Source organism: Notolabrus celidotus, chromosome 2, assembly GCF_009762535.1.
Source record: "Notolabrus celidotus isolate fNotCel1 chromosome 2, fNotCel1.pri, whole genome shotgun sequence".
Lineage (NCBI taxonomy): Eukaryota > Metazoa > Chordata > Actinopteri > Labriformes > Labridae > Notolabrus > Notolabrus celidotus.
Genome location: NC_048273.1, coordinates 2156615 through 2182754, shown reverse-complemented (window position 1 = coordinate 2182754; position 26140 = coordinate 2156615). Strand labels below are relative to the sequence as shown.

At 44.5% G+C, this 26140-nt stretch overlaps 1 protein-coding gene across 1 annotated transcript in view; it reads left to right on the top strand.

Moving 5' to 3' along the window:
* Positions 1-26140, top strand: part of ptprsa (protein tyrosine phosphatase receptor type Sa) — a 290186-nt gene that overhangs the window by 143920 nt on the left and 120126 nt on the right. The window contains 1 exon segment of the mRNA XM_034711280.1: positions 22327-22434. Within this exon segment, the coding sequence (XP_034567171.1) occupies positions 22327-22434 (108 nt within the window).

The window sequence follows — 26140 nt, the reverse complement described above, 5'->3', positions numbered from 1 at the left end:
GGTTAGGGTTGGGGTTAGGGTTGGGGGTTGGGGTTGGATAGGGTTAGGGTAGGGTTAGGGTTAGGGTTAGGGTTAGGGGTTGGGATTAGGGTTAGAGGTTAGGTTGGGGTTGGGGTGGGGTTAGGATTATGGGGTTAGGGTTAGGGTTAGGGTGGGGATTAGGGTTAGGGTTAGGGTTGGGGTGGGGATTAGGGTTAGGGTTGGGGTTGGGATTAGGGTTAGGGTTAGGGTTAGGGTTAGGGTTAGGGTTGGGGTTAGGGTTAGGGTTGGGATTAGGGTTAGGGTTAGGGTTAGGGTTGGGGTTGGGATTAGGGTTAGGGTTGGGTTAGGGTTAGGGTTGGGGTTGGGGTTGGGATTAGGGTTAGGGTTAGGGTTGGGGTTGGGGTTGGGGTTAGGATTGGGGTTAGGGTTAGGGTTAGGGTTGGGATTAGGGTTAGGGTTAGGGTTAGGGTTGGGGTTGGGATTAGGGTTAGGGTTAGGGTTAGGGTTGGGGTTGGGATTAGGGTTAGGGTTAGGGTTAGGGTTAGGGTTAGGGTTGGGGTTAGGGTTAGGGTTGGGATTAGGGTTAGGGTTAGGGTTAGGGTTGGGGTTGGGATTAGGGTTAGGGTTAGGGTTAGGGTTAGGGTTGGGGTTGGGGTTGGGATTAGGGTTAGGGTTAGGGTTAGGGTTAGGGTTGGGGTTAGGGTTAGGGTGGGATTAGGGTTAGGGTTAGGGTTGGGGTTGGGATTAGGGTTAGGGTTAGGGTTAGGATTAGGGTTAGGGTTAGGGTTAGGGTTGGGATTAGGGTTAGGGTTAGGGTTAGGGTTGGGGTTGGGGTTGGGGTTAGGATTGGGGTTAGGGTTAGGGTTAGGGTTGGGATTAGGGTTAGGGTTAGGGTTAGGGTTAGGGTTGGGATTAGGGTTAGGGTTAGGGTTAGGGTTAGGGTTGGGATTAGGGTTAGGGTTAGGGTTAGGGTTGGGGTTGGGGTTGGGGTTAGGATTGGGGTTAGGGTTAGAACAGAACCAGAACCAAACTCAATTAAACGAACCAGAACAAAACCGAACAGAACCAGAACCAAACTGAACCAGAACCAAACCAAACCAGAACCAAACCAAACCAGAACCAAACCAAACCAGAACCAAACCAGAACCAAACCAGAACCAAACCAGAACCAGAACCAAACCGAACCAAACCAGAACCAAACCGAACATAATCCGAACCAGAACCGAACCAGAACCGAACCAGAACCGAACCAGAACCGAACCGAACCAGAACCGAACCAGAACCGAACCGAACCGAACCAGAACCGAACCAGAACCGAACCGAACCAGAACCGAACCAGAACCGAACCAAACCGAACTAGAACCGAACCAGAACCGAACCAGAACCGAACCAGAACCGAACTCAAGCAATCCGAACCAGAACTGAATCACAACCGAACCACAACCAAACCAAACCAGAACCGAACCAAACCGAACCTGAACCGAACCTGAACCGAACTCAAGCAAACCGAACCAGCCGCATGGCCGCCATGCTGACCAATCAAAACAAAGTTCTGCTGTGAGCAGAGCTGGGGCTGAGCACTGAGAGAGCTAAGCAGGGACAGGAACTAACTGGGAGCCGGCTCTCTCTGGATGTGAGCCGTCTCTCTCTCTCTGGATGTGAGCCGTCTCTTCTGATTCACTATAAAGCATCGACTCTCAGAGCCACAGCTTTTGATCATGACACATCACTAATGTAAATGCTTCAACCTTGAAACACGGTCCAGAAAACACCCAGAAAAGTGCAGCAAGTATACACTGAGAGATTCTTCACTTCCTTCCAGGAGTTGGTCGCTGCAGGATCACGCCTGAACTCTCTGTCCCTGACTCCGGCTGGGTCGACCCTGTGGTCTTGACCAAATATTTTCCCAGGAGAGCGTTTTGCTTCTCTCGCCAAATCAGACCGCTCACCCCCTGAGCGTACAAATCTCCAGCTTAGGGTCTGCAGCCGTTGCTTAAACACAAGGGCTCAAGTGATAGTTACATCTCGCCACATTCTGTCCTCCGCCTGACTTTTGAACTGCTTACAAAAATAAAACCGAGCCATTTTGAGCTGGGTGTGTTTTACCTACAGTTTAGACTACAGTGTGTACGCGGGCAGGGGAGGAAATTACTTTCTCTTGTTTCGTTTTTTTCTTGCTGGAAGGCTCATTTAGCACCGAGGCATGATTTAATCTAATGAGAAGAATGCCTGTGTGCTCAAACCCCTGAGGCTGACAGCGCCTCCTGTCCTTAGCAGTTTGGGGGTAAGCCATCAAGGGTGGCAGTTTCCCTTCTTTGCTTTGTTTTTAGACGACTTTGTTGTCTGTTTTGTCGAGGCCCCCTCTGTAGAACCAGATTGCTGTGGACAGTTTCAGGCTCCAGCCTCAGGGAACTCTGACTGATGTGCCCTCACCTGCAGATGTGCTTAAATTACAACCTCTAATTTTACCACATTAGTACTACGTCTCAAACACATTCAAAATAAAACACACCCTTTTTCCTCTGCACATGAATCCACCAGCTTTTCTTGTGCATCACTTGCTTCGCTATTAGGCTTGCGTGCAGAAAACCGCTTCCATTTGGGAACGGCTCTAACTCTCTCTGGTTCATGGATTGGTACTTTTCTGTTCTGGTGTTTGGTTCCTAACATACCCCTTTTAGACGAGGCAGTTTCAGGGCCGGTTTTTCGTGTTTTGACTTCGGGTGAACCGGCACCAGGCCGGGAAAACCAGTTCTAGAGCGGCTCCAACTCTTGCTGGTCTGAACCGTGAACCGCTTACGTCAGGGGCGAGTGGCGGGGTTGCAGAGATCAGAAACACGAGTAGAGGATCATGGCGGACCGCAGGAAACAAACAAAGGTTCGGCTAAGCTTGGCGGTTCACTTTTGAGAGCCTAAAAGTCCAAACAAGGCAGTTCTTGTAATATTCTATATTTTAGGAACTGATAAAATTGAAACAGCACCCAACCCTACTCGCTGTGGTTGTAAAATCCACAAGCTGATCCAGATTGTCACCACCTACAAAACAACAACGCCCCATTTCCTCTTACAGGGAAATACAGCATCCAGCCCTTGTTTGCTAGATTGTTGACTAGCTGGCTGACTGGTTCTTCACGTGCCAGACCATGCTGTGCTGGCGGGGCAGTGATATTTGCGAGTTGTCAGTCCCCTGAGGAGCTCCTCCAGAAGTGTGGAGGGAGCCTGACATTTCCCCCCCAAGTCCCTGTGGCTGCAGACCCCAGGCGCCCTCGCTGCCTTGTCAGCCAGAAAAGATTAACCAGAGGCCAGAGGGACAGCGAGCGGATCGGGAGGGGTTGCATATTCATAAAGATTAACGTCCTTTGGAATAGAAAGTTTGAAAATCTTGACCTAACGCTGGATGCCCCCCCCCCCTCACACGGAGAGTTCACATTATGCATATTCTGATGTGATTCATGCAGTCAGATGAATTTGAATCTGAAATGAGGGAGAGGACGTTCGTCAGTGTTTCCAGAAAACCTCTCTGCAGGGAGCGGCTGGGATCTTTGCAGATGTGGTGACAACAGTCAGTTTTCACCTGAGACCTCCTGTGACACCACCAGGATCCCAGGCGGGCGTCTGCGGTGACGAGAAGGTCAGCCAGACGCCCTCTGGAGGTCGGTCAGGCTTTGACCTCCCGGCCAATCACGCAACCCTATCCGTCTCGCACGCAGATGGGCAACATCTCTGGCCAGATTGCCTCAGGCCAGACTACATCCTTCAATTTTATTTTTAATATATTCAGAGGGCTGTTTAGCCAAACAGATGGGGTGTTCTGTGGAGCAAATAATACTGAGTTTCATAATGTGACGAGGTCAGCGGCCCGGTTCAGATATATGAGGTCATTGTCACTGTAAGCTGATCAACCACTGGCTGACCAAAGCTTAGAGGGGGAGCTTATGGCTCATGGGCTGCTTGCTGTAATTCAGGTGATTTGCTTGTGTGAATGAATAGAGGTTAGTTAACTGAGTTATCTCCTCATGCTGCTTTATGATTCAAAAACTAGAAGTTCCAACGACCTCGGTCGCTCCTTTCCTTTTAATTTTATTTCACTTCCCTTTCTTTTTTGTATCACTCCTTTGTCCCCCTGTCCCGTGTGAGGTCCACCTTCCCTTAACAAACCTGCTTTATTAACCTTAACCTAAACTTTAACCTCACCTAACCTTTAACTAGTAACCCCTTAACATCCGACTAAAACATCATCACAGCTAAAGCAGAATAAACAAACAGCTTTGCAGCCTGTAATCAAACTCTAACTCTATAACAACGTAACCTCCCCAGACCCCGACTGTCCTTTGTCTTGTGATTATCTGTGGAGTATGTGGTCTCTTAAATCATTGCATTAATGATTAAATCGTCCCTGTTGTTCTGCCTGGTTTCTCAATGCCTCCAAAGTACCTCCACAGATCAGGTGTTTCACATGTTTAAATTAAGCTCATTTTTTAGGTTTCCCTCTGTCCCAAAATCTTGAAATTGGTCTTGCAGAATCAGCAACATCTCTAGAGGTGTAGACATAATCTAATATGATCCAGAAATCACAGTTAGCAGTGTGGAAATTTGTATCTGAACACTAAGGGGTAAAGTTTTGTACGAAGCATTATAAAGGTACAATAGGTAACTTTAAATGCACACTGTTAGAGGAAGAACATACAGTATAACACCTCAGGATAGTTCTTACAAAAGGCTATAAGTTTAGAGTTACTCCAACGGATGGAGGTTCATTGCAAACCAGGCAGAACTTCAAAATCAGTGATCTCCTCCCACCTGCTGGTATCACAATGGACGCCTCTGTAGCCTGAGCTGGAACAACATTGGGGGTTTTTCAGATGGAGAGTTTTATCCCTGCTTACCTAGCCAGCCAGCGTCACATCTAAATGTTCCATGGAGGGAATGGAAACTGCAGACACCACTTTGTATCAAAATACATCAAGTTCCTTTGATTTAATTTAGTCGTCAACAAAGATGTTGTTGTTGTTGAAGTGGAGCGTTGTGGTGGACAGGGCAGCGAGTTAGAAGACAGAGCTTCCTGTTCATCAGTTCAGTTACATTTTAAGTTTTATCTAGAGTCATGAGTTTGAGGTAGTGACCTGAAGAGTGAGCGCACAAAAACAAGAAGGATGAAATGAGTTTCCCAGGGTCTGTGGGTTGGGCCATAGAGATAGATGGATGGATGGATGGATGGATGGATGGATGGATGGATGGATGGATGGATGGATGGATGGATGGATGGATGGATGGATGGATGGATGGATGGATGATGGATGCATGCATTGGTGGATAGATGATTGAATGGATGGATGATTGGATTGATTGATTGATGGATGGATGGAATTAATGGATGGATGGATGGATGGATGGATGGATGGATGGATGATTGGATTGATTGATGGATGTATGGAATTAATGGATGGATGGATGGATGGATGGATGTATGGAATTAATGGATGGATGGATGGATGGATGGATGGATGGATGGATGGATGGATGGATGGATGCATGCATTGGTGGATGGATGATTGAATGGATGATGATTCAACGGACGGAGGGATGGATAGATGTATGGATGGATGGATGGATGGATGCATGCATTGGTGGATGGATGATTCAACAGATGGATGATTCAACGGACGGAGGGATGGATGGATGGATGCATGCATTGATGGATGGATGGATGGATGGATGGATGGATGGATGGATGGATGGATGGATGGATGGATGGATGGATGGATGGACGGACGGAGGATGGATGGATGGATGGATGCATGCATGGATGGATGGATGGATGGATGGATGGATGGATGGATGGATGGATGGATGGATGGATGGATGGATGGATGGGTGCATGCATTGATGGATGGATGCATGCATTGATGGATGGATGGATGATGCATAGATGGATGGATGCATTGATGGTTGATTGGAATTATGGATGGATGGATGGATGATGAATAGCTTATGAGATCTATAGATGGATGGATGGATGGATGATGAATAGCTTATGAGATCTATAGATTGATGGATGGATGGATGGATGGATGATGAATAGCTTATGAGATCCACAGATGGATGGATGGATGATTCGACGTATGGATGGATGGATGCATTGATGGACGGACAGATGGATAGATTAGTAGAGGATATTGTTGTGTTGATGGTACAGCTGGTTGGTCCTGGCAAGTGACCAGGCCCGTTGTGTCCGGCTCAATGGGTAGCGTAGACCCCATGACCCTCAGCTCACTGCCTCCAGGCCATTTATGCTAAATAGGGTTCATCCACTGGGTTGGCACCGCCATGTTGGCACTCTCAAGGGAGTGCCGAGGGCATATTGTTGCCATGAGTCATCCTGAGATTTAAGAGGGAGACTGAGAGAAAAGCAAGGAGAGGAACTGTGGGAAAGACTGAAAAGCACCAAAACTCAGAAAGAGGAGACAGAGAGAATGGAGTGAAGGGGCAGATACTGTAAGAAAAGATTGTTTGGAGAAGCTGTTAGAAACCAGTGAACAGAGGAAAATAAAAGCCAAGAGGAACGGACAGTTTAATGCTTGCCAGAGAGGCGGTTGAAGTTAAGCTGACTCCCAAACCCACACCCAAAGCTCTTCTTAAAAGGGATCCATTATACATCGTTCTACAGCAGAAACCAGGCTATGTTTAAAAACATACCAGCCACTGACTGGATAAGCTCAATATTTTATTGTCCCTAATGGGACGTTTGGCTTCCAGTCAGGCATGTAACACAATACATAGTCGAATACATAATAATAAACAAAGAATAGAGAGACATACTCAGTGAAATAAAACAATGGGACGAGTCGGGAGATAGAATGACTGGGACGCCTGGATGAAGAGTTAATCTGTCACACTTAGGCTGAATTTATGACCTGTAGGATAAATAAGACTCTGGATCTGTTTGATCTAACTCGCCTGGAGGTAGAGTGAGAGTGTTTTTCAGCGGGGACTCCCATCCTCCCTCAGTGTGTTTGCTCCATACTAATGGAGATAACAGGATAGGAAGTGGGGCCCTTACTTGTTTTACTGACCTCTTATTTGAGTTCAGCTGGCAGGGAAAGGTCATTCTCATGTCTTCAGGTCCAATGTCGCTCGCTCTGGCTTTGCAGCCATGATAGAACACATGCCAAGACCTTGAGCGTCTGCAGCTCTGTTGATGAAGCCCTTTCTTAAAATGTCAAAGGTAAGAACGAGGGAAAAGAAGGCAATAAAGGAAGGATAGAAGCTCTTTGTTCCTTTGTGATACCAGCAGTGAGAGGTATTGTTTTTGTTCTTTCTATGGAAAACAAATCTCTGAATCCCCTCCCCTCCTGTAAAAAAATCAACCAATCTAGTTCCAGTGATCCACCTCCCAACTCAAATAACTCTTCTAACTATATCTAACCTTGAACTAAACTGATGTTGTGTCTTCCATTTTTGTGTCTCCTCCAGACGGTACCCCGATTCGAGGTAAGATGTTTAACCAACACAGAATCAGAAACAGGAAAACAGACTTAAACTGATACTAAACCAGTCATAACCGCCCCTAACTCCACCCAGCCGACTTAATCCGTGGAATATCCATCGGAACTTCCTTCCTTAAAACGACAAACCTCTCTATGTCCACTAACATCTACGTCTTGTCTGTGTTTGGGTCCTACGTGTGTATGTACTGTGATTAGGGGTGGGAATGGAAAACTGGATCCAACTTAGAATTGGTTCCAATTGATCAGTTCCATCGGAATCGTACACCTCAAATGTTACTGATTCTTCTTATCGATTCATTTCCCAGCATGACATCACGTCACATTGTGGTACGTTGCATTACGTCACAGTCACACACTTTGCGACGCAGAACTCCTTCAACCAGAGGATTTTCCTCCAGGCTCCAGGGGCCACTTCCGGACTCATGTGGCTGAAAATGAGGCACAGAGAGCGGGTAAAATACATCTGCAATGACCCCTGGAGGACAAGAGTTTTTCCTCTCCAAATTCAAAGTATTCTCCTCCAGGCTCCAGGGGTCCAACGGAATCATTCGGCCGAAAATGAGGCTCCGAGAGCGGGTAAAACACCTCCGCAATGACCCCTGGAGGACGAGAGTTTTTCCTCTCCAAATTCAAAGTCTTTTCCTCCAGAGTCGAGGGGCCCCGTCCGGACTCTGCGCCCGAAAATGAGGCACCGAGAGCAGGTAAAATACCTCTGCGATGACCCCCGGAGGAAAAGCAGTTTTTCCTCTCCAAATTCAAAGTATTTTCCTCCAGGCTCGAGGGGCCACGTCCGGACTCATGCGCCCGAAAATGAGGCACCGAGAGCGGGTAAAATACCTCCGCGTGGCCCCTGGAGGATGAGAGTTTTTCCTCTCCAAATTCAAAGTATTTTCCTCCAGGCTCGAGGGGCCACGTCCGGACTTACATAGCCGAAGATTAGGTACAGAGAGCGGGTAATATACCTCTGCGATGACCCCTGGAGGAAAAACATTTTTCCTCTCCGAATTCAAAGTTTTTCATCCAGGCTCCAGGGGTCCAACGGAATCATTCGGCCGAAAATGAGGCTCCGAGAGGGGTAAAATACCTCCGCAATGACCCCTGGAGGACGAGAGTTTTTCCTCTCCAAATTCAAAGTCTTTTCCTCCAGGCTCCGGGGGCCACGTCCGGACTTATGCGGCCGAAAATGAGGCTCTGAGAGCGGGTAAAATACCTCCGTGATGACCCCTGGAGGAAAAGTGTTTTTCCTCTCCAAATTCAAAGTCTTTTCCTCCAGGCTCGAGGGTCAACGTCCGGACTCACGCGGCCGAAAATGAGGCACCGAGAGCGGGTAAAATACCTCCGCAATGAACCCTGGAGGAAAAGCGTTTTTCCTCTCAAATTCAAAGTCTTTTCCTCCAGGCTCGAGGGTCAACGTTCGGACTCTCGCGGTAGAGAATGAGGTCAACCTATTGTTCAGCATGTTCAAGTTGAATATGTTCATGTTCAGTCTTGTGCAGACATAATTTTGGAATAAATAAAATGGTTCCTTTTCGTTAGGAGAACTGATAAGGAATTGGATTGATAAGCAGAATCAACAATAGCATTGACATTGATAAAATCTTATCAGTTCCCACCCCTAACTGTGATCATACGTGTTTCACTCCTCCATTCCTCATGTCGTCATTGATGTGCCGTTCCTCCACCTCTTCTCGTGTTATTCGTTCCTTCCCACTATCTCCTCCTCATCATCAGTGTCAGGAAACTGCTGCACGGTTGAAATGATGTCGCCGGCTGGTTATGACGCCAGATTGGGAAGCAAAGGGAGGGGATTTTTTCACGGGATGGTTTGTTTGCTTTATGCCTCTGACATTTAAATTGTTTGGACGTGGACGTGGAACCGGAGGGTGGAGGGTGGGGAATCGGTGATGGGAAGCTGGGGCCGGGGCAGCGGTGGCCTCGTGTTGATAAGGCCAAGCTATTGAAATCTGTATACTGTTCAACTCAATCCATTTATGGTGTTTCTTCCTTCTCCGCTTTGATATCCTCCAAATCCTTCTGTCAACCACCGGAGCAGAAGCCACATCGCATACTCACGGTGTGTCGGAGGAAAAGGTGGCTTTAGATTTGATTCCCTTCCTTCCTGGTCGCTCGCTACACGGCGACTCGTAGAGGGAAAACTTGGGGTGCGATTGCCGCCTTTCAAACTGCAGATTTATCCCTTATACATTCAAAGGATTAACAGGATATCAAGGTGGAAAAGGACCTGCTTTCTCAAATAATACTTCCTCTTACTTAACTTTGATCCATGCACCAGGCTTCGTTGCAGAAGCACCAGTTGATTCAATGCTTTTATCATAAAATGCTTTTGCTTCACAGGCTGAGCAGGTAAGTGAATACCTTAGTTTGCCCTCTTATATTTGAGGGCAGGATGAATGCTTTTAATTTCACCTTTTTCAGTTTGGTTACTCCAAATAGGACGATTAGATTAAGGTCTTCCATCCTCGACTATTTCATACAAGCCACATGAGACGAATCTCCAAACGTATTCATGAGCACCTGAGGTTTCACAGTGACTTCAAACCCTCTTTAAAAACCTTCACTCATGACCAACATCACTGAACCCAGCCCCCCCTCCCTCCTCCGCTTCACATGGACGAGGTCTCATAAATCATATCGTGGTGAACAAAAGCAAGCGTGACTTATGAACTCTGCATTTGCATAATGAGATCAGCGGACTGAAGAAGGCGATTTCTCACCACCGCATTCCGACTCTGACTCGCCTTCAGGAGTCTGCGCCCCGTGTGAGGAGGAAGGATTAATATCATGAGGTTTAGAGAGTGATGCAGATGTTGAGGTCCACCATGAGCAGAGCACTTTGCAGCATTTAGCAAGTTACAGTGGCAAGGACAAACTTCCTTTAACAGGCAGAAACCTCCAGCAGGACCAGACTCATGTTAGACACACATCTGCTGAGACCGTGTTGGAGAGAGGGATAGAGGGAGATGAAGAGAGAGAGAGAGATGATAGTGGAGAGACGGAGAGTAGTAGTTGTAGCAGCTAGAGTCTGGCACGTACAGCAGCAGAGATCCAGAGGAACCTACGGGACAAGGGAGCTCAGAGGAGAATAAATGGCGAAGGAAAGACAGAAGGAAAGGACGGGATAAGAAAAGGAGACATCATGGATGACAAAATATGGAAAGAACAAAGCAGAAATGAATGAAAGGAAAAAGGAATTTAAAAAAAGAAAGAAAGATGAAGAAGTTAAGAAAAGACAGAAAGTAAGAAGGAATCAAAGAAAAAAGAAGTGAAGAAGAAATGAATAAATAAAGGAGAAAAAGAAGAAAGAAAGAAAGGATGAATAACAGACCCCAAAAAAGGAATCTACAGCAGAGATCCAGAGGAACCTACGAGACAAGGGAGCTCAGGGACTCCAGAAAGGTCTATGGTTAGTAACTTTAATGGGACAGGAAGAGTTAAAGTGAGAGACAGACAGAGAGAGGAGAGAGAGGGAAAGACAGGATCCCAGTGTGTCAGTCTAAGCCTATAGCAGCCTAACTAAGTGCTGGTCCAAGCCTGACTCCAAGCCGGCAGTACACCATTATTGTTATTAAATATCTCTTTTCCTTAATTTGACAGCAAAGATGGCGCATACAAAAAGGACCACCAGTAGTAATAGAACTAGTGCAGATTGAAAACCTGTTTGCAAAATGCAAGGATGACTGAGACCAGGCCATCCAATCAGAGGATGAAAGCTATCTTGATATCCAATCACTTCTAAAGTAGAGTTTGCAGAGATAAGTCTCTTAAGCTGAGGCACACACTGTCTACAGAAACAACAGTAAATGTAAATTATGTGGACACAGTTTAACCCACAAAAGCACAATAAATGTCCTAAAATAGAATCAGAAACATGTGAGTAACATAGAGGATTATGTAAAGGGTTCAGATTAAGGAGAGTTATATTAATAGAAACCAAAGGAGAGAGAGAGTAAACAGCAGATGACAGTACGGTGGAAATCACTGCGTCACAGTGAAGCCGCAGCAGCGTCATGCTCATATGGAACAGCAGATTCACAAAATGTAAAACCTGCATTAATTTATCCTCCGTACAAAGCCACCCAGGTGCTGGCCTTGAGGTAGACGATAGGTAGAAAGGTTGCTGGACTCCCTACTTGCATCATTACTGATTTCAAGGGAGCGTTACAAGCAACCAGATGGGCGCTGACAACAATGGCATCATACGTGGGGCCCCATGCTGCTGTGATCACTGCGTAATGACCTTGAGGTGGTGGCAGAGTGTCCCCGAGTGACAGCCAGGATACAGACAGAAGGAAAGGGAGACGGAGAGGGGAGGGCGCTGCTGAACTTGGCTGCTGTTACTCCGTACTGCCTAACTTTCTGTTGTGTGATTCTTCAGACTCCAACTTTGTGAACAATATCCATCTCTGTTAGCTTCTCTATGCTGATTCACTGTAAAAATGTAATCTTAAAGAGCTCATAGTGTCCTTTAACCACTCTAGAACGCTACGCTCCCAACATGCAGGCCTGCTCATCGTACCTAAAGTCTCTAAAAGTAGTATGGGAGGCAGAGCCTTCAGTTACAGACCCCTCTCCTTTGGAATCATCTACCAGTCAGGGTCCGGGAGGCAGACACCCTCTCTACTTTTAAGAGTAGGCTTCAAACTTTCCTCCTTTTGATAAAGCTTATAGTTAGAGCTGGATCAGGCTTGGACCAGGTCGTAGTTATGCTGCTATAGCTTAGACTGACACACTGGGATCCTGTCTTTCCCTCTCTCCTCTCTCTGCCTGTCTCTCACTTTAACTCTTCCTGTCCCATTAAAGTTACTAACCATAGACCTTTCTGGAGAACCTGAGCTCCCTTGTCTCGTAGGTTCCTCTGGATCTCTGCTGTAGATTCCTTTTTTGGGTCTTTCTTTCTTTCCTTTCATTCCGTCCTTCTTACTTTTCTTTCTTTCTGTCTTTTTTCTTCTTTATTTCATTCCCTTTTTATTTCTCTCTATCATTCCTGTCCCTCTTTCTTTATCCCTTCTTTCCTGCTGTCCCTCTTTCTTTCTTTCATTCCTTTCCTTCTTTCATTCTTTCCTTCATTCCTTCACTTCTTCTTTCTTTTTCCTTTCATTCATTTCTTTGTTTTTCTTTCTTTCTTTCTTCTTCTTCTCCTTTATTTAATTCCTTATTCCTTTCAGCTTACTTCTTTCTGTGTGTCTTCATCCTTATCCCATTCTTCCCTTCTGTCATTTCACCATTTATTCTCCTCTTTTTCTTTCTTCTGGTCCCTCTCTTCTCTCTTTTCTTAGACCTCTCTGGAGTCCCTGAGCTCCCTTGTCTCGTAGGTTCCTCTGGATCTCTGCTGCTGTGGACGTGGTCCAGACTCCAGCTGCTACAACTACTACTATCCGTCTCTCCTCTCTCCTCTCTCCTCTCTCTCTTCACCTCCCTCTATCCCTCTCTCCAACACGGTCTCAGCAGATGTGTGTCTAACATGAGTCTGGTCCTGCTGGAGGTTTCTGCCTGTTAAAGGAAGTTCATCTTGCTAAATGCTGCAAAGTGCTCTCATAAAGTTGCTGATTGTAGCTTTAATTGCAGTGTATAAAAAGCTTAGTTTGGTGTTAGACAAAAGAGAAGTGACGGACAGGAGTGCAGATTAGAAACGAGGGACTAATGATGGACACAAACTACAAACGAGAGATGAAATGATGAAAGAACAGCGTGCCACCGGCAGAAGAAGAGAGAGAGAGTGAGGGAAAGAAAGAGAGAGAGAGTGAGACTTGGCCAGCCATTTTTTGATCGCCTAAACAAATCAATCAAGGCCCGCTGGAGCACACTAATTGAATTACACAAATGGGACAGGAGGGGGGTACACATGGCAAGCTGCTACAAAGCAGCGACAGGGGTGGCATACCACGGCTTCGGGCACTCTCTGAAATTAATCATCCGTGCTGGCCCCTCCTTGCTTTTCTGTCATCCCCTCATCTGTCCTTCTTTTCCTGTACTCGTCTGTCTCTGCAACACTTCCTCTCACCGCTGAGACTCCTTTCCTATCCCTTTGTTTTTCCTCCTTGTCCACATGCCTTGTTTCTGATTATCTGTCTCAGTTGTCACTTCCTCTTCCCACAATCGTGCAAAAATGTTAGTGATCTCAAATATCCTGAATGGTCAGGCGTTAAATGTAGAGTCACAGATCCTCCCTCCTCGTTTAAAGGTGAGGATCGTACAAACATTTAGCAGAAGCACGATGATATTTTTGAAGACTCCTTTTCACACAGCTTTGGTACAAGCCTCCTGTCCCTGAATCTTAACAGGCCTTCAAAAACATGATTGTTGAACTCTGCCCGGACTCTCTTCTTTGTTATCCACTTGGCACCTCCACGCTCCTCATCCAATCAGCCCGCGGCATGCAGTGCTGTTAACCAGGGCAGCTGTCAAGGCTGGAACAAATGTCCCAGACCCGCTGCCCATTACAGCGTCTCTCATCGGATAGATGAAGGCAGTGAACATGCTGCAAGACAGCTGGGAGTGGGTTGTAGTGGAAATTGGAGGCTGTGAGTGTTGGTGGGCAGGAAGGGTCACTTTTACTGAGATGAAGACTATTGGTCCGCATGGAAGTGATGTCATCATGATCAGGGTTTTTTTACTTGCTTCAATTGATCCCTCAGTTTCTTTTTGTTTTTTGGATCCTAATGGTGTGGCGTGCATCAGAGAAGCAACGAAAGGGAAAACTGCAACAATATTTCTGCTCTGACCCAGAAAACTTCAAACTATCACTCACTTCATGAGTTTATGGAAGGTTAGTTTGGCTCTGGCATCCTTAGATAAGAACAGATAATAAGGTACTCCTTTATTCGTCCCACAACGGGGAAATTCATGGAGTAGCAGCAAGCAAGAAGGTGTACAGTACAAGATGCTTCTTTAAGACATGCACGTACGCTGCGTCACCTTCTTCCCCCTAGTTCTGCCTGTGACTACCTCAGATGAAGGAACGACTTCATCCAAAGATCACACCTCCTGCATCCTTGTAATGGCAGAATGTGAGCGCCGAAAGAGAGCCACATAATCACTCTTGTCACCAGGCCTCTCCCTCGTGTCAGGGCCCTGCTCACCCTGTCCGGATTCTAATGTGCCCCAAATGTGTAGGGATCACTTTTGTTGTGTTTTTGGACACTTGATCCTGAAATAAGAATTCAACAAGAATATATATAGGAATGAAATGTCCATCAGAGACGACAGCTTGGACATAATCCTCCTGTCAGCCACCACCTCCACAGGGTCCAGGACTGAGCTGGCCTTCTTCACCAGTAAGTTCAGTCTGGCTCTCCTGTATCCTGTCCTGTTAGCTCTGTTAGCATGATGCTACTCTGGTGCTGGGTTAGCTGGTCCACCTTATCGTAGATAGATCTAACATTCCCCATAACGGTGGGTGGAAGGACAGGTCCATGTCGTCTTTTCTTAGCTTGCACCTCAGTACCAGCACGTCGTCCTCGCCTCCTTCTCCTCAGCTCGCAGGGAACATCGGGCCTAGCATCGTTTTGCATCGACATCAGCTGATCTCGTATGTAAACAATGTTACCATGGTTACACAGGATCTCCGGACACACACAGGAACAAAACAGTAAAGCACCCCTGCAAACGTAGTCAGTTTGGTGTCCATGGCCAACAAATGAGTCCTTAAAAGTCCTGACAGGCTCCAAATACAAAGAGAACTAAACAGATATGACAAAACCGAGAGAGCTGCTGCACAAGCAGACACTCGAGCGGTGCTAAGCAACAGAGAATGAGAGATGTTATTTGATGCCTGAAACAGCTCATAATGTCTCTGATCATGCATGTGCTCCATTTTTGCAAAATGAGGTTTCACAAGTAAGAGATAATGTGCGGCTAGCAGGTAGGACCCTGCATTTCAGCCACTTTGTTTTGGCGCTTATGGAAACTAACCGTTCAGCCACATTGTTAGCCAACATGATGCTAATGGAAGCTAACGTTTTAGCCTCACCTTACGGTCTGTGGTGTCAACGAGCAGAAGCTAAATGTGTCTGAACTCTTTTCCATGGATTGATTTGACTGACGGTGATCAGTTTGTCTCTGGCGTTGCTCATGTTAGTGAAAGTTAATAACCGTAGTCAATTAGAATCAAGGATCTTGCACAGCTGAGATCAGTAAAGCCTTGTTTCCACCAAGTGGTCTGGTATGGATTGGTACGGCTCAGTAATTTAGTGACCTGTCCTAAGAGAGCCTGGTAATTGACGTTGTTAGTTTTTGTTGTTGTTATGTTTGTGATGAGATGTCACAGCTGCGACGCTGCATAGACTGTAAAAATACAACTCAACCCCTCCTCCGTTTTTCATTCCCTGCCACATGTGTGCTAACAAGGAGCTTAGGAGGGAGGCATGCTAGTTGTAGGCTGTCTTATAAACACAAAGGTCGCTTTGACTCCCCACGTCTGCAGATTGAAGATCTAGTGGTATGATTGTAGTTTTCATGGGAAAAAGGTGCTAGCGGCTAGTTAGGCATAGCCACATAAGCTACCATGTTGGTAGCTGTGTACAAGACACACGTCGACATACTGACAAACTAAAAATTAAGAAACACTAAATCTTGCCAATGGTTCAGAAAGGTCCTGCTGCAGGCCCTCCTCCATCAGGATCAGATTCTGGATCAGATTCAGAGGGTTGAAGTAACGCGGGTCTGCAGAGCAGCCGTGTCTATTTAGCCAACACGTAAACATTAGTCAACGTGCCGGAGAGCCGAGGCCACACCCACATTCCTGAGGGGGCGTGGTCAGAGAGAGGCGGGCGAAAACAGACCGTTCTGAGGAGGGCTGAAGAAGAGGGTTTTTCAGGCAGACCAAAATCTGATTTCAAAGTGTTTTTTTGAGCATACACTTAAAGACATGTTTTAGGGACCTCTTAGACCAATATATGTTGATGAAAAAAGCGTGATATGTCCCCTTTAAAGTCACGTTACTCTCGCCTGACTTCATGAGCACAGTTTGTGATTGACACAGTAAATCTGTGTTTGTAACCAGGCGAGTCTTATCAGTGAACGCCCATTGTGAGAACAAACTGCGTGCGTGAAAGATAATTTCAGCATTTATTTAACGCCTTGTGTTTCCTGATGAAGAAGGAAAAAAAACACCACCGGCCGTCGTGCTCTGTGGAGCCACAGGCTGGACGGGTAGACAGAGCGCAATTATGCAAAACACAGAGAGTGCAGTCTCTCTCTTTTTTTAAAAACAAAAGGAAACGAGAGGAACGCACCACGCTGGTGACAAGGCTTTTCAAAGGGTGGAGTTTGTTTTAGTGTGAGCGCGTACACACACCCGCTCTGCTGCTGCTGCTGCTGCTGATACTACATCAAGAGGGTTGGCTTGGATGTGTGTGTTAAAAGCCCTCAGAGGTCTGTGTCTTAAAGTGAACATTATCGTGCTTTAAACTGACGGCACGCTCAAGAAAGCTATTACTGTTTTAAAAAATACAATATTTATACACCGTCAACCGGAGAGATCTTTCAGGGGGAACAGGGAAGAGGAAGTTAGGACTAAAAGGGGACAGAGAGACAGCTATCACAGCGGCAACAACTCCTATAACACCCAGGTTACTGTGTCTTCACTTTCAGCGACAGAGAGAGGAGCATGCAGCATCTCAACATAGAATAAAGATGCAGTTTTCCCCTTTTTGCACATGTTTTAACTCTCACCTCTTTAGATTTCCATTTCAAGACTTTGTGTAGCCGTCTTCTTCCTTAAAACATTGTTTACGTAGATCTCATCTTCTAAGATCCAGTAAATGTAAGCAGTGTTGGATTGTTCAAAGTCAAAAGCTGCAGTATGCACCAGACATACAGAGGATGATAGTGGACAACACAGATAAACATAAACACACAGGATGAAGAAAGGTGGATAAAAAAGAGACCTAGCTAGAAAAGATCTAAAGTAAAAGAAGTCCCTCATAAATATAATAAAATACAGTTTAAAGTATTCAGGGTTCCCCAAACTTTTCAACTTTTTAGATGTTTTGGTCATTTAACTTTTTTTATTGTATTATTTCTGTATTTCTTTGTTCACCACAAGTTAACAAACCAAAACATAAGTAACACAAAACCAACAAAGAAAGAAAAAAAATACAAAAAAATAATAATAATAATAATAATAATAAAACAAGTACAAGAAAAAGGAAGACAAAAATAAGAAAAGAAGGTTATAAAATATGAAAAATAACAAATATTTTTAGATAGCTTTAAAAAATAAATAACATCCTGGAGGACATCTCATGACCCCCCATTTGTGTCTCACGACCCACCAGGGGGTCCCGGCCCCCACTTTGGGAACCCCTTGTTCCCATAGTATAATAGAAACTCATTACATTTTCTATTTCAAGAATAGTTACTATTTTTGTCCATATTTGTTACTATAAATGGGTAAAATCTATAATTTTTAGAAAACTAAGTAAGTAATACAAAACCAACAAAGAGTAAAAAAACTCAAATAATATAATATAATAATAATAATAATAATAATAATAATAATAATAATAATAATAATAATAATAATAAATAGTACAAACAAAAGGAAGATAAACATAAGAAAATAAAGTAAATAAACAAAAATAAATAATTATTTTTTGATAACTTTAAAAAAAAAAAACATTCCCCAGACATCTCACGACCCCCCAGGGGGTCCCGACCCACACTTTGGGAACCCCTGCTGTAGTTGTGTTGCACTTTAATATACATCTCACCCACTTTGTCATGAGGGTGTGATCGTGACAGGAGTCAATCTTCTATACTTTAATCTTGGGACAGAAAAAGGACTGAGAGACTCAAATAAGACTGAAATCCCAAACCCTCCTCCTCACTCTTCATCCCTCGTCTCTAGCTTCCTTCCTCACTCTCCTCCTACCTCCCTCTTCATCCCTCCTCTCTCCTTCCTGCCTCTCCTTCCAGACATTATCTTCCTCACTCTCCTCCTCCCTCCCTCTTCCTCCCTTCCCCTGTATTCTGCCGGTGGAGATGGTCTCTCCGTGGTCTTCACAGCTCCTCTAAATAATAGCTGGAATATGTGATGAAGCTGGAGGGGGATTGGAAACAATAGATAATACCACCTAGCGAGGATCCTCCATCAAAGATGGCGAGGAACAGATGAAACTCCCTCCGTCCTGTCAGAAACTATCAGTTCTCCCTCTCTCTCTTACTCTCTCTCTCTCTCTCTCTCCTCTGCCAGGAGGTGTAATTTACAGCAGCCGATGTGTGTTTTAATTGGCTCTCATTTGGCTCGTTTTCTGTCACCCAGCAGTCGTGTGTTGTCGACCTTCGGATATCGTTCTCAGATATTTTTGAGGAGATGTGATATTTTTGGAAGCAATAAAATATAGAATATTTCACCTTAACAGTCAACAAAAAGGGGATTGTGGCCCTCTGCAGGCTTTTTTTCCAGCGTTATTATTTATGAAGCATTGAAAAAAAACCCACACACACTAAGTTAAACTCCAGCCTTCCAAAGAGTTTCTTATTCAGCGCAGGGACCGGGGCTGAGGAGCCTCTGGCAGAGCTTTCCTGGAAGCGTCCACCCGGAGTTGAACTTCACACGGCCGTTACTTTGTGATCTCCCCGGTGTTGAGGCGCTCGGCTTCTGAGCACACTCCAACCCACCTGCCACCGCGCTGGCATTTTTCTGTTTCAAGCGCACATCAAACACATCCAAATCAGATCCATGCATAAACCAGGAAGCAAAAGACTGCAGCACCACCTGCACTCTGCAGGTAGACGGGTTTTCATTTGGTGCGTGAGCGGCGTGCCAGGAACGGCTCCCTCTGGGGGGGACGGGGATGATCTGAGCTGAAGAGGAGGAAAAAATAGACTATGGATTGTTTTCCTTTTTTTAAAGGCGGATATCTTTATACCCACAGACTGAGGGTGTAAAATACTCTGAGTGTATTAAGGTGGAAGCGTGACTAATCTTTATAATTAAGCAGAATCGATGGACTCATTTGTGGCACAGCTGAGCGGCGTTATGAGGCCGATGTTCCAGCTTCGTACAACACTGTGTTCCCTCCGCTCGCCCATGTGATGCAGTAAGTTATGGTATACTGCAAAGCGTCCTGGGCAGCGGCTGGCGTGTTGATGCTTCCTGGCTAAACGCTAACGAGTGCTGGTGCTGTGTTTGTCAGGGAGGCCTGGGCTGCAATCTGTCTGCTGAGCCAGCCAGAAGCCCTAATGATATCATCAGGAAGTGCCGTCAACGGCGCTCTAACGAGGAATGATCTGACGCGCCGTTGTTTCACCTCCCCCTCCCTCCTCCTCCCCCGCAGACGCCCCCTTCTCCTCTGTGGTTGCCAAGCGTTTAGGTGCTCGTACAGGAGATGAAACCTGGGGAACAAACGCTCGCTGTTTGAAATAAACGAGCCACAAGGGACTCGTGTAAAAATGGATACCCTAAAATCTGACAGGGAGGGGAGAGAGAGCAGAGAGAAATTCAGAAGTGTGTCTGATATAAGAGTGAATTAGAGGAAGACGTTTAAATGCTAACTTCTGTCTGAAAAGTAGGGTTGCAGAATTCTGGGTGTTTTCAAAGTTGGAAACTTTCCATGGAATTAATGGAATAAAGCAGGAATTTACTAATTGAAGCAATAATGTTCCTGGGTCAATTTGACCCCATATTTAATTATCCAAAAGTGTCACAACCTAAAAAAATCCCAATACAATTATTTTAAATCTCATTATGAACTCCATTACTAACCACTTAAATCAGTATTTAGTGCAATGGTGTTCTTTAATTCTCACAGATCATGCTTTAATGAGGATAACTCACTCATCACACTGTCACACAGTTGCAAAGAAACAATTAGTATCTGACACTTCTGACCTCCTTTAGTCTCCTCTTTGACTACCGGGTCAAGTTGACCCACAAACAGTGTCTTGTAATATAAACATGCAGGGGGGTTGCAAATATGTTAAATGAAGCATTTTATATATGTTGATTATGCTCATTAAGCCAAGCAGAAGAATGTTCAGACCAAAACAAAACTTTTAACAATACTTTTAAAACAATTGGAAGTTTGAAATTGGTCAATCTGACCCGGAACATAACAGGAGGGTTAATAGGGAACTTAAATATAGTTGGTGAAAATATATTTCAGCATAATCCTGACTAAAACAACCAGATTTATGCAAGTAGAGTTGAATATCTCTGCTATTCCTCAATCACATGCACATACAGTAGCACACTGCTTACTGCAGGGCTATGAGACCACGCCCCATACATGCACTGTGCATTCCTCCATCACATGAAGCACACATGATCTCTAGAATCCTGCAGAGGCTAGGCTGGAGAAGCTACTTTTTTATTTGCATGTTGAATGGGACTTTGTTGGAGGGAGAGCGGCTCTTTTCATTTAAAGGGATATTTCAGGTTTTTTTAAGTGGGGTCAGATGAGTTACATTACACCAGTTCTCTGTCAGCCACAATGAGTGCTGGTGAGCTCTTCCCCTTTTAATGAGAACATTCCCAGAGGACCAGCAGGTAAGCTGGGCTGTTTTCTCTGCGGACAGGGTCCAGGCACTCATCACGATGCAAATGCATGCACCAGTAGAAACAATTGGAGCTGTGCAGTTTGCCGTCAGAAACCCTCTTTGTTTTGGGACTACTTTCAGATTTACCTCGCAGTCCGGTGTTCTTCCGCTGCATGAGCACGGATACACGCTGATCAGCTGTTTGGATCTGTCTGCACTATTCGGATCAAAAACTGGGTTGGGTTGGGTCGGGGGGATGAGTAATATTAACTCAACATTCATGTTTTTTCTTCAATGAAAGAATTGATTGTTCAATAAAATATGTAACACTTGATAAAGTTCTTCTTACAGATAAATCTGTTTTAATTAGCAATAGCAATTTTATTTAGAAAGCACATTTCATTACACATAAGTTCAATGAGCTTTACATGCAGAATTAAAAACATAAAAAAAGACATTTTTCCAAATAAAAACAGAAAAACAATAGATGCACCAGACATACATCAGACACAGCAATCAAACAAACAGCAAGTGTTGCTGCACATGCATCCAGTCACATCAGTCATTATATCGTTCATACGCTTCAGAAAATAAATATGTTTTCAGCTTTTTTTTTAAAGTGGAGACAGTAGTGATGGACCTGAGGTCAGCAGGCAGTATGTTCCAAAAAGATGGACTACAGTAACTAAAGGCACCTTCACCAGACCTAGATTTCACCCTGGGTACATTTAAAAGACCTCCACCTGCTGACCTGAGGATCCTGGTCGGGTTAGACACTGTGAGCAAGTCAGAGATGTACTGGGGAGCTGAACCATTGAGTGCTTTATGGATAATAATAGGATTCATTTGGATGGATGTCTGTTTTTAAAGAAACTAATATTTATGCTTGGATGTGACACCTTTCTATTAAATTCCCATTAATTCCCATTTTGGAATAGTTCCAAAATTCCCCAGCTTAACTTCTTATGGAAATTTACCAGAACTTTTCCACCCCTATGCAAACCTGACTGAAAACATGCAACCAGTGAATCCAAATAAATGATCTGAAAAGTTCTGCAGAAGTCCCGGATGTCACTTTAGTGTTTCCTTCATCAAGTGTCTTGAAATGTTTTCTGTTTGGTGATGAAATGATGTTCTTACTTTGATGTTCTTTATTCAAACATTTATCTCTGAGAGCTGATGTTCCAGATTAAGAAGCAGCTCTGACTCCTTCGTGCACCGTCACTGACAGATCAACTAATCATCTCCTCCCCACTCTCTCTCTCTCTCTCTTCTCTCTTTACTCTCTCTCCTCCCTCCCCCCTTGTCTTTGTTGCATGTTGTCGTTTCCCAGGTGCCTTGCAGATCGAGAACAGCGAGGACCGACCAGGGGAAGTACGAGTGCGTGCGTCTAACGTGGAAGGCGTGCGCTACTCGTCCCCTGCTAACCTTTATGTGCGAGGTAGGGAAGAACCCGGCCCCAGAGTCAGGCCAAAACAATTCAAACAAAGAATATAAAAATGTCCTCCGAATTCTGAGTGAAGCAGCCATCACGGTGCAGCTTTAAAGTGGCGTTAATGTAGAGATTAACAAATGATAACTATTCTCTAAGCCCTGCTGCATTTGCACAAATGTATTTGCAGAACAGGTTATCTCAGTGATATCAATCGTTGCAGCATTGATAGAATTGCTTTGCCACAAATGTAATTTCATCTGCACTGAAACTTCCAAATGCAAAACTATAATTGACCAACTAACGTTCTTCTGTTATGATGTTATGCTCCATTTGTTCTGAATGCCCTCCCCGACTCGCTGGGAAGGAAATGTGTAGCACAAACAAGCCGTATGTCTTTGCTCTATCAGCTGTGAGACACCTTTTTACCTGTAATGTGTCGCCCACCCCCTTGTCAAAGTTATGGCGCCCAAACGGGCTTCGGGGAGGACTTCTCTTTTTGATAAGCGTTTCTTGCAGGTACAGGAAGCAGCACGGTAAGTGTTGATTTTGATTGGGTGGCGAGGTATTTTAAAAAAGCCCACCAATCAAAATCCAAACCCCCTTTTCCTCTGCTCCAGACTTTGGCGGTTAAAAAACAAACAGGATTCCCTCGTGGTGAATAAATAGTAAAAGAGCTGCTTTGTGTTCATAAAAATTGTCCTATCTGAGGTTTATAAATAGCACACTTCCTCACTTCTTCATCATGGTGTTATGGAGCATTAATCCATAGTATTCCCCCGTTTCTGCTTTCGGGGGTGTTATCTTTAAAGGCGTACAGTCAGTAGTCACTCTGGCTGGCATGTTCCAGCAAAGTGAAGATATATGAGAAACAAACAGTCGCAGGGAGCGCCGAGTTTCATGGAAACAGGCAATGAAGACAAAAGCCTAGAATCTACCACTAATGCTAAATGACATTGAATCCCTGTTGAGGGAGCTTTGATAAATTGAAGCAGATGCATCTTGGACATGCATTTTTAATTGTGCATATTAAATAAGATGCTTCAGTAGCTACTCAGTTTGTTCCCTCTGCTGTGTACCAAATAACTTGTTCCCGAAAATTCACCACTCTGACTTATAAAAATGGGTCAGGGAGCTGCTTTTCATTATTATTGCTATCATACCCTGTGAAGTAGCAGCGTAGGGAAGAAACACTCAACCGTGAGAGGAAGGTAGAAGTAATATGGTTAGCGTCTCTTCTTCTTCATGGCGGTGACACCTAATGTCAAGGAGCCGCGCCGCCTCCCTTCACGTAAATTAAAAAAGATTAACAGCAAATTACGGCGAAGAGAGAGAGAGAGAGAGAGAGAGAGCTCTCTTATAAAACAATAATGGGAACGCTTTCGTGACACAGCACTGGAATGTGTAGTCGTACACACACACACACACACACACAGCCGATACCATTTCCAACAATTCATGCAATTCCATGAACACTGGCTCCATCAGCAGGCTCTTTAAAAAAAAGAAAAGAAAAGCCGACACGGAGGGTCATAATCCTGCAGGTGCTCTCACACGATGTAACACACTTGTTATGCCTTGATGGTGTCAACCTTTGTCTGTTTTCAGTTAACTTTTGTCAATCGATTCTGATACTTGATGTTGACTATGTTTTGTTCACAAAGCGAAATGCACTTGGGATTAGCAGCTGTGGTAGGGATCCATTCAAACGGCTATCGTGTTAATTCTTCCTGAAGTGTAATGAAGCAAAGATTGAGATTTAAACACACAAAGAAAAACCAAGATGATGATTCTGATTGGCTCCTCCAAAAAAAAAACACCTTCTGTTATACCGTCTTAAACTGCAGCTGCTAATTCCAGCCAAACTGTGTCTTTTTTCTTTTCTATCTCTCATTAGTTTTCCTTTATTTTCTCTTTATTTGGTTTCTTCTCTACTGCCACCGTAGGAATCCTCTTCCTTGTGGCTAAAAAGCAGCTTGTGAAAATTCTGAATTATGAGTATGGTACGCTTGATTTAACTCCAGTGGCGCCTCACTTCTTTTTTTTTTTTTTTTTGTTCCTACCAGGCGACAGTGAGGCCACTGGGGTGAATCTGATTGTTTGGGTTCAAAGTTTATTTGAAGGGTGGGAGGTGGGAGGTGGGAAGGGGTAGGCAAGTGTACTTCTTTCAAAGACGGGTGTCACTGGTAGCAGGGGTGAGGGGTGAGGGAGCAGGGAGGAAAAAAAAAAGAAGGATGAAAGAAAAAGGGAAAGGGAAATGTAGCTGCAGCTAAACATTGAGGTGGCTTTTTTTACTCTCTCTGTGTTTCCCCTATTTTTCTCTTCTCCTCATGTCATTGTGTTCTGCATCAACCCCTTTACATCCCTCAGAGCTTCGAGAAGGTTGGTGTGTTTTTCTTTTTTACTTTTTTAACCCACATTTGAAAAAAAAAAAAAAAAAGAACAGAAATTCAACATGTTGAAAAATTTTAGCTGTATTTGCCTTTGACAGAGCTCGATTCATGACTAATCTGAAGAAATACTAATCAGTAAATTCCAAAGTGCTAAATGATTATGAAAGAACTGTTTCTTTATTTCCAAGGAAGAAATGATGAAAGCAAGCCCGATTAGCTCGGGTCTTGTTATTATTAATTTACTTTTATGTTTGCATTGTGGGGCCTTTTCTCGTTTTGCATCCTTTGGTATTGCTTCTGCACCTTAAAGGCTTTTCTTGCACGAGTTGTCATGAGAACCCAGCATGTGAAAATAACAGGACTTGTTGCATGATGGAAGAATGTAACTGCGCTTGCATGCCTGCACAGAATCCCTTTGGCCGTGTTGGTCTTTACTTTTGCATTCCCTGTTTTCGGTTGAGTTGTATTCCTTCTTGGTTAAACACTTTTATCTCCCTGAATCAAACCCTTTTGTGTTTTTTCTTTTGGCTTTCCTTCACTTGATTTCTTGTGTTGTGGTTCTGGTGTTGTGTTTGTGACTTTTTCTTTCCTTTTTGACTTCTGTTCCTGAACTTTCCTTTTTTCCTTTTTTTTAAAGATGTTTGTCCTTTTTTTCGTGCCTCATTTGATCGTGAGATTGGTGTTATCTTTTTTTTTTCTAAATGATGCTGCTCTGCTTCTTGAGTCCCGGAGTGCAAATGCAAAATGCCGAATGAAATGCTAAGTGTGTATACAGCCAGTGTTCCTGTCATCTTGTTTATAGCAATCCATTACTGCAAAAATTAGACCTGATTGGGCCTGATTGGGTTCCAGGCAGCCATTAAGGGATGCCATTTACAGTGTCGTGTGGATCAATAACGATGTAATGACTTCGACATCACATTCGCCGCTCGCTGCTTGGCGGGCGCTAAGAGCTTCTTTTATTTTGAAACGGCGGCTGCTAGATGTGATTGGTTTTGTTGACTGACGCTCAATCAAATTAGGATTCCTCGAATAGGATTGATTTTCTCTGACTGACGTGACGAAATGAATGAAGATTTTCAGACTGGACTACGACACAGAGATCTTTATTTAAGCAACAGTTTGGAGACAAAGTTCCTTTTGTGATTGGAGTTTGTAAAAAGCAGCATTTACAGATTTATACTCCCTTACTTTTCAGGAACATGTGGCTCAACAGGTGCATGTATTCCAGGCGTGTCATTATTCACATAGAGGAGATAACACTCTCCCCTCCTCCGTCAGCCTCCTCCGTCAGCCTCCTCAGGGAGCGGGAGTGTTTGTAT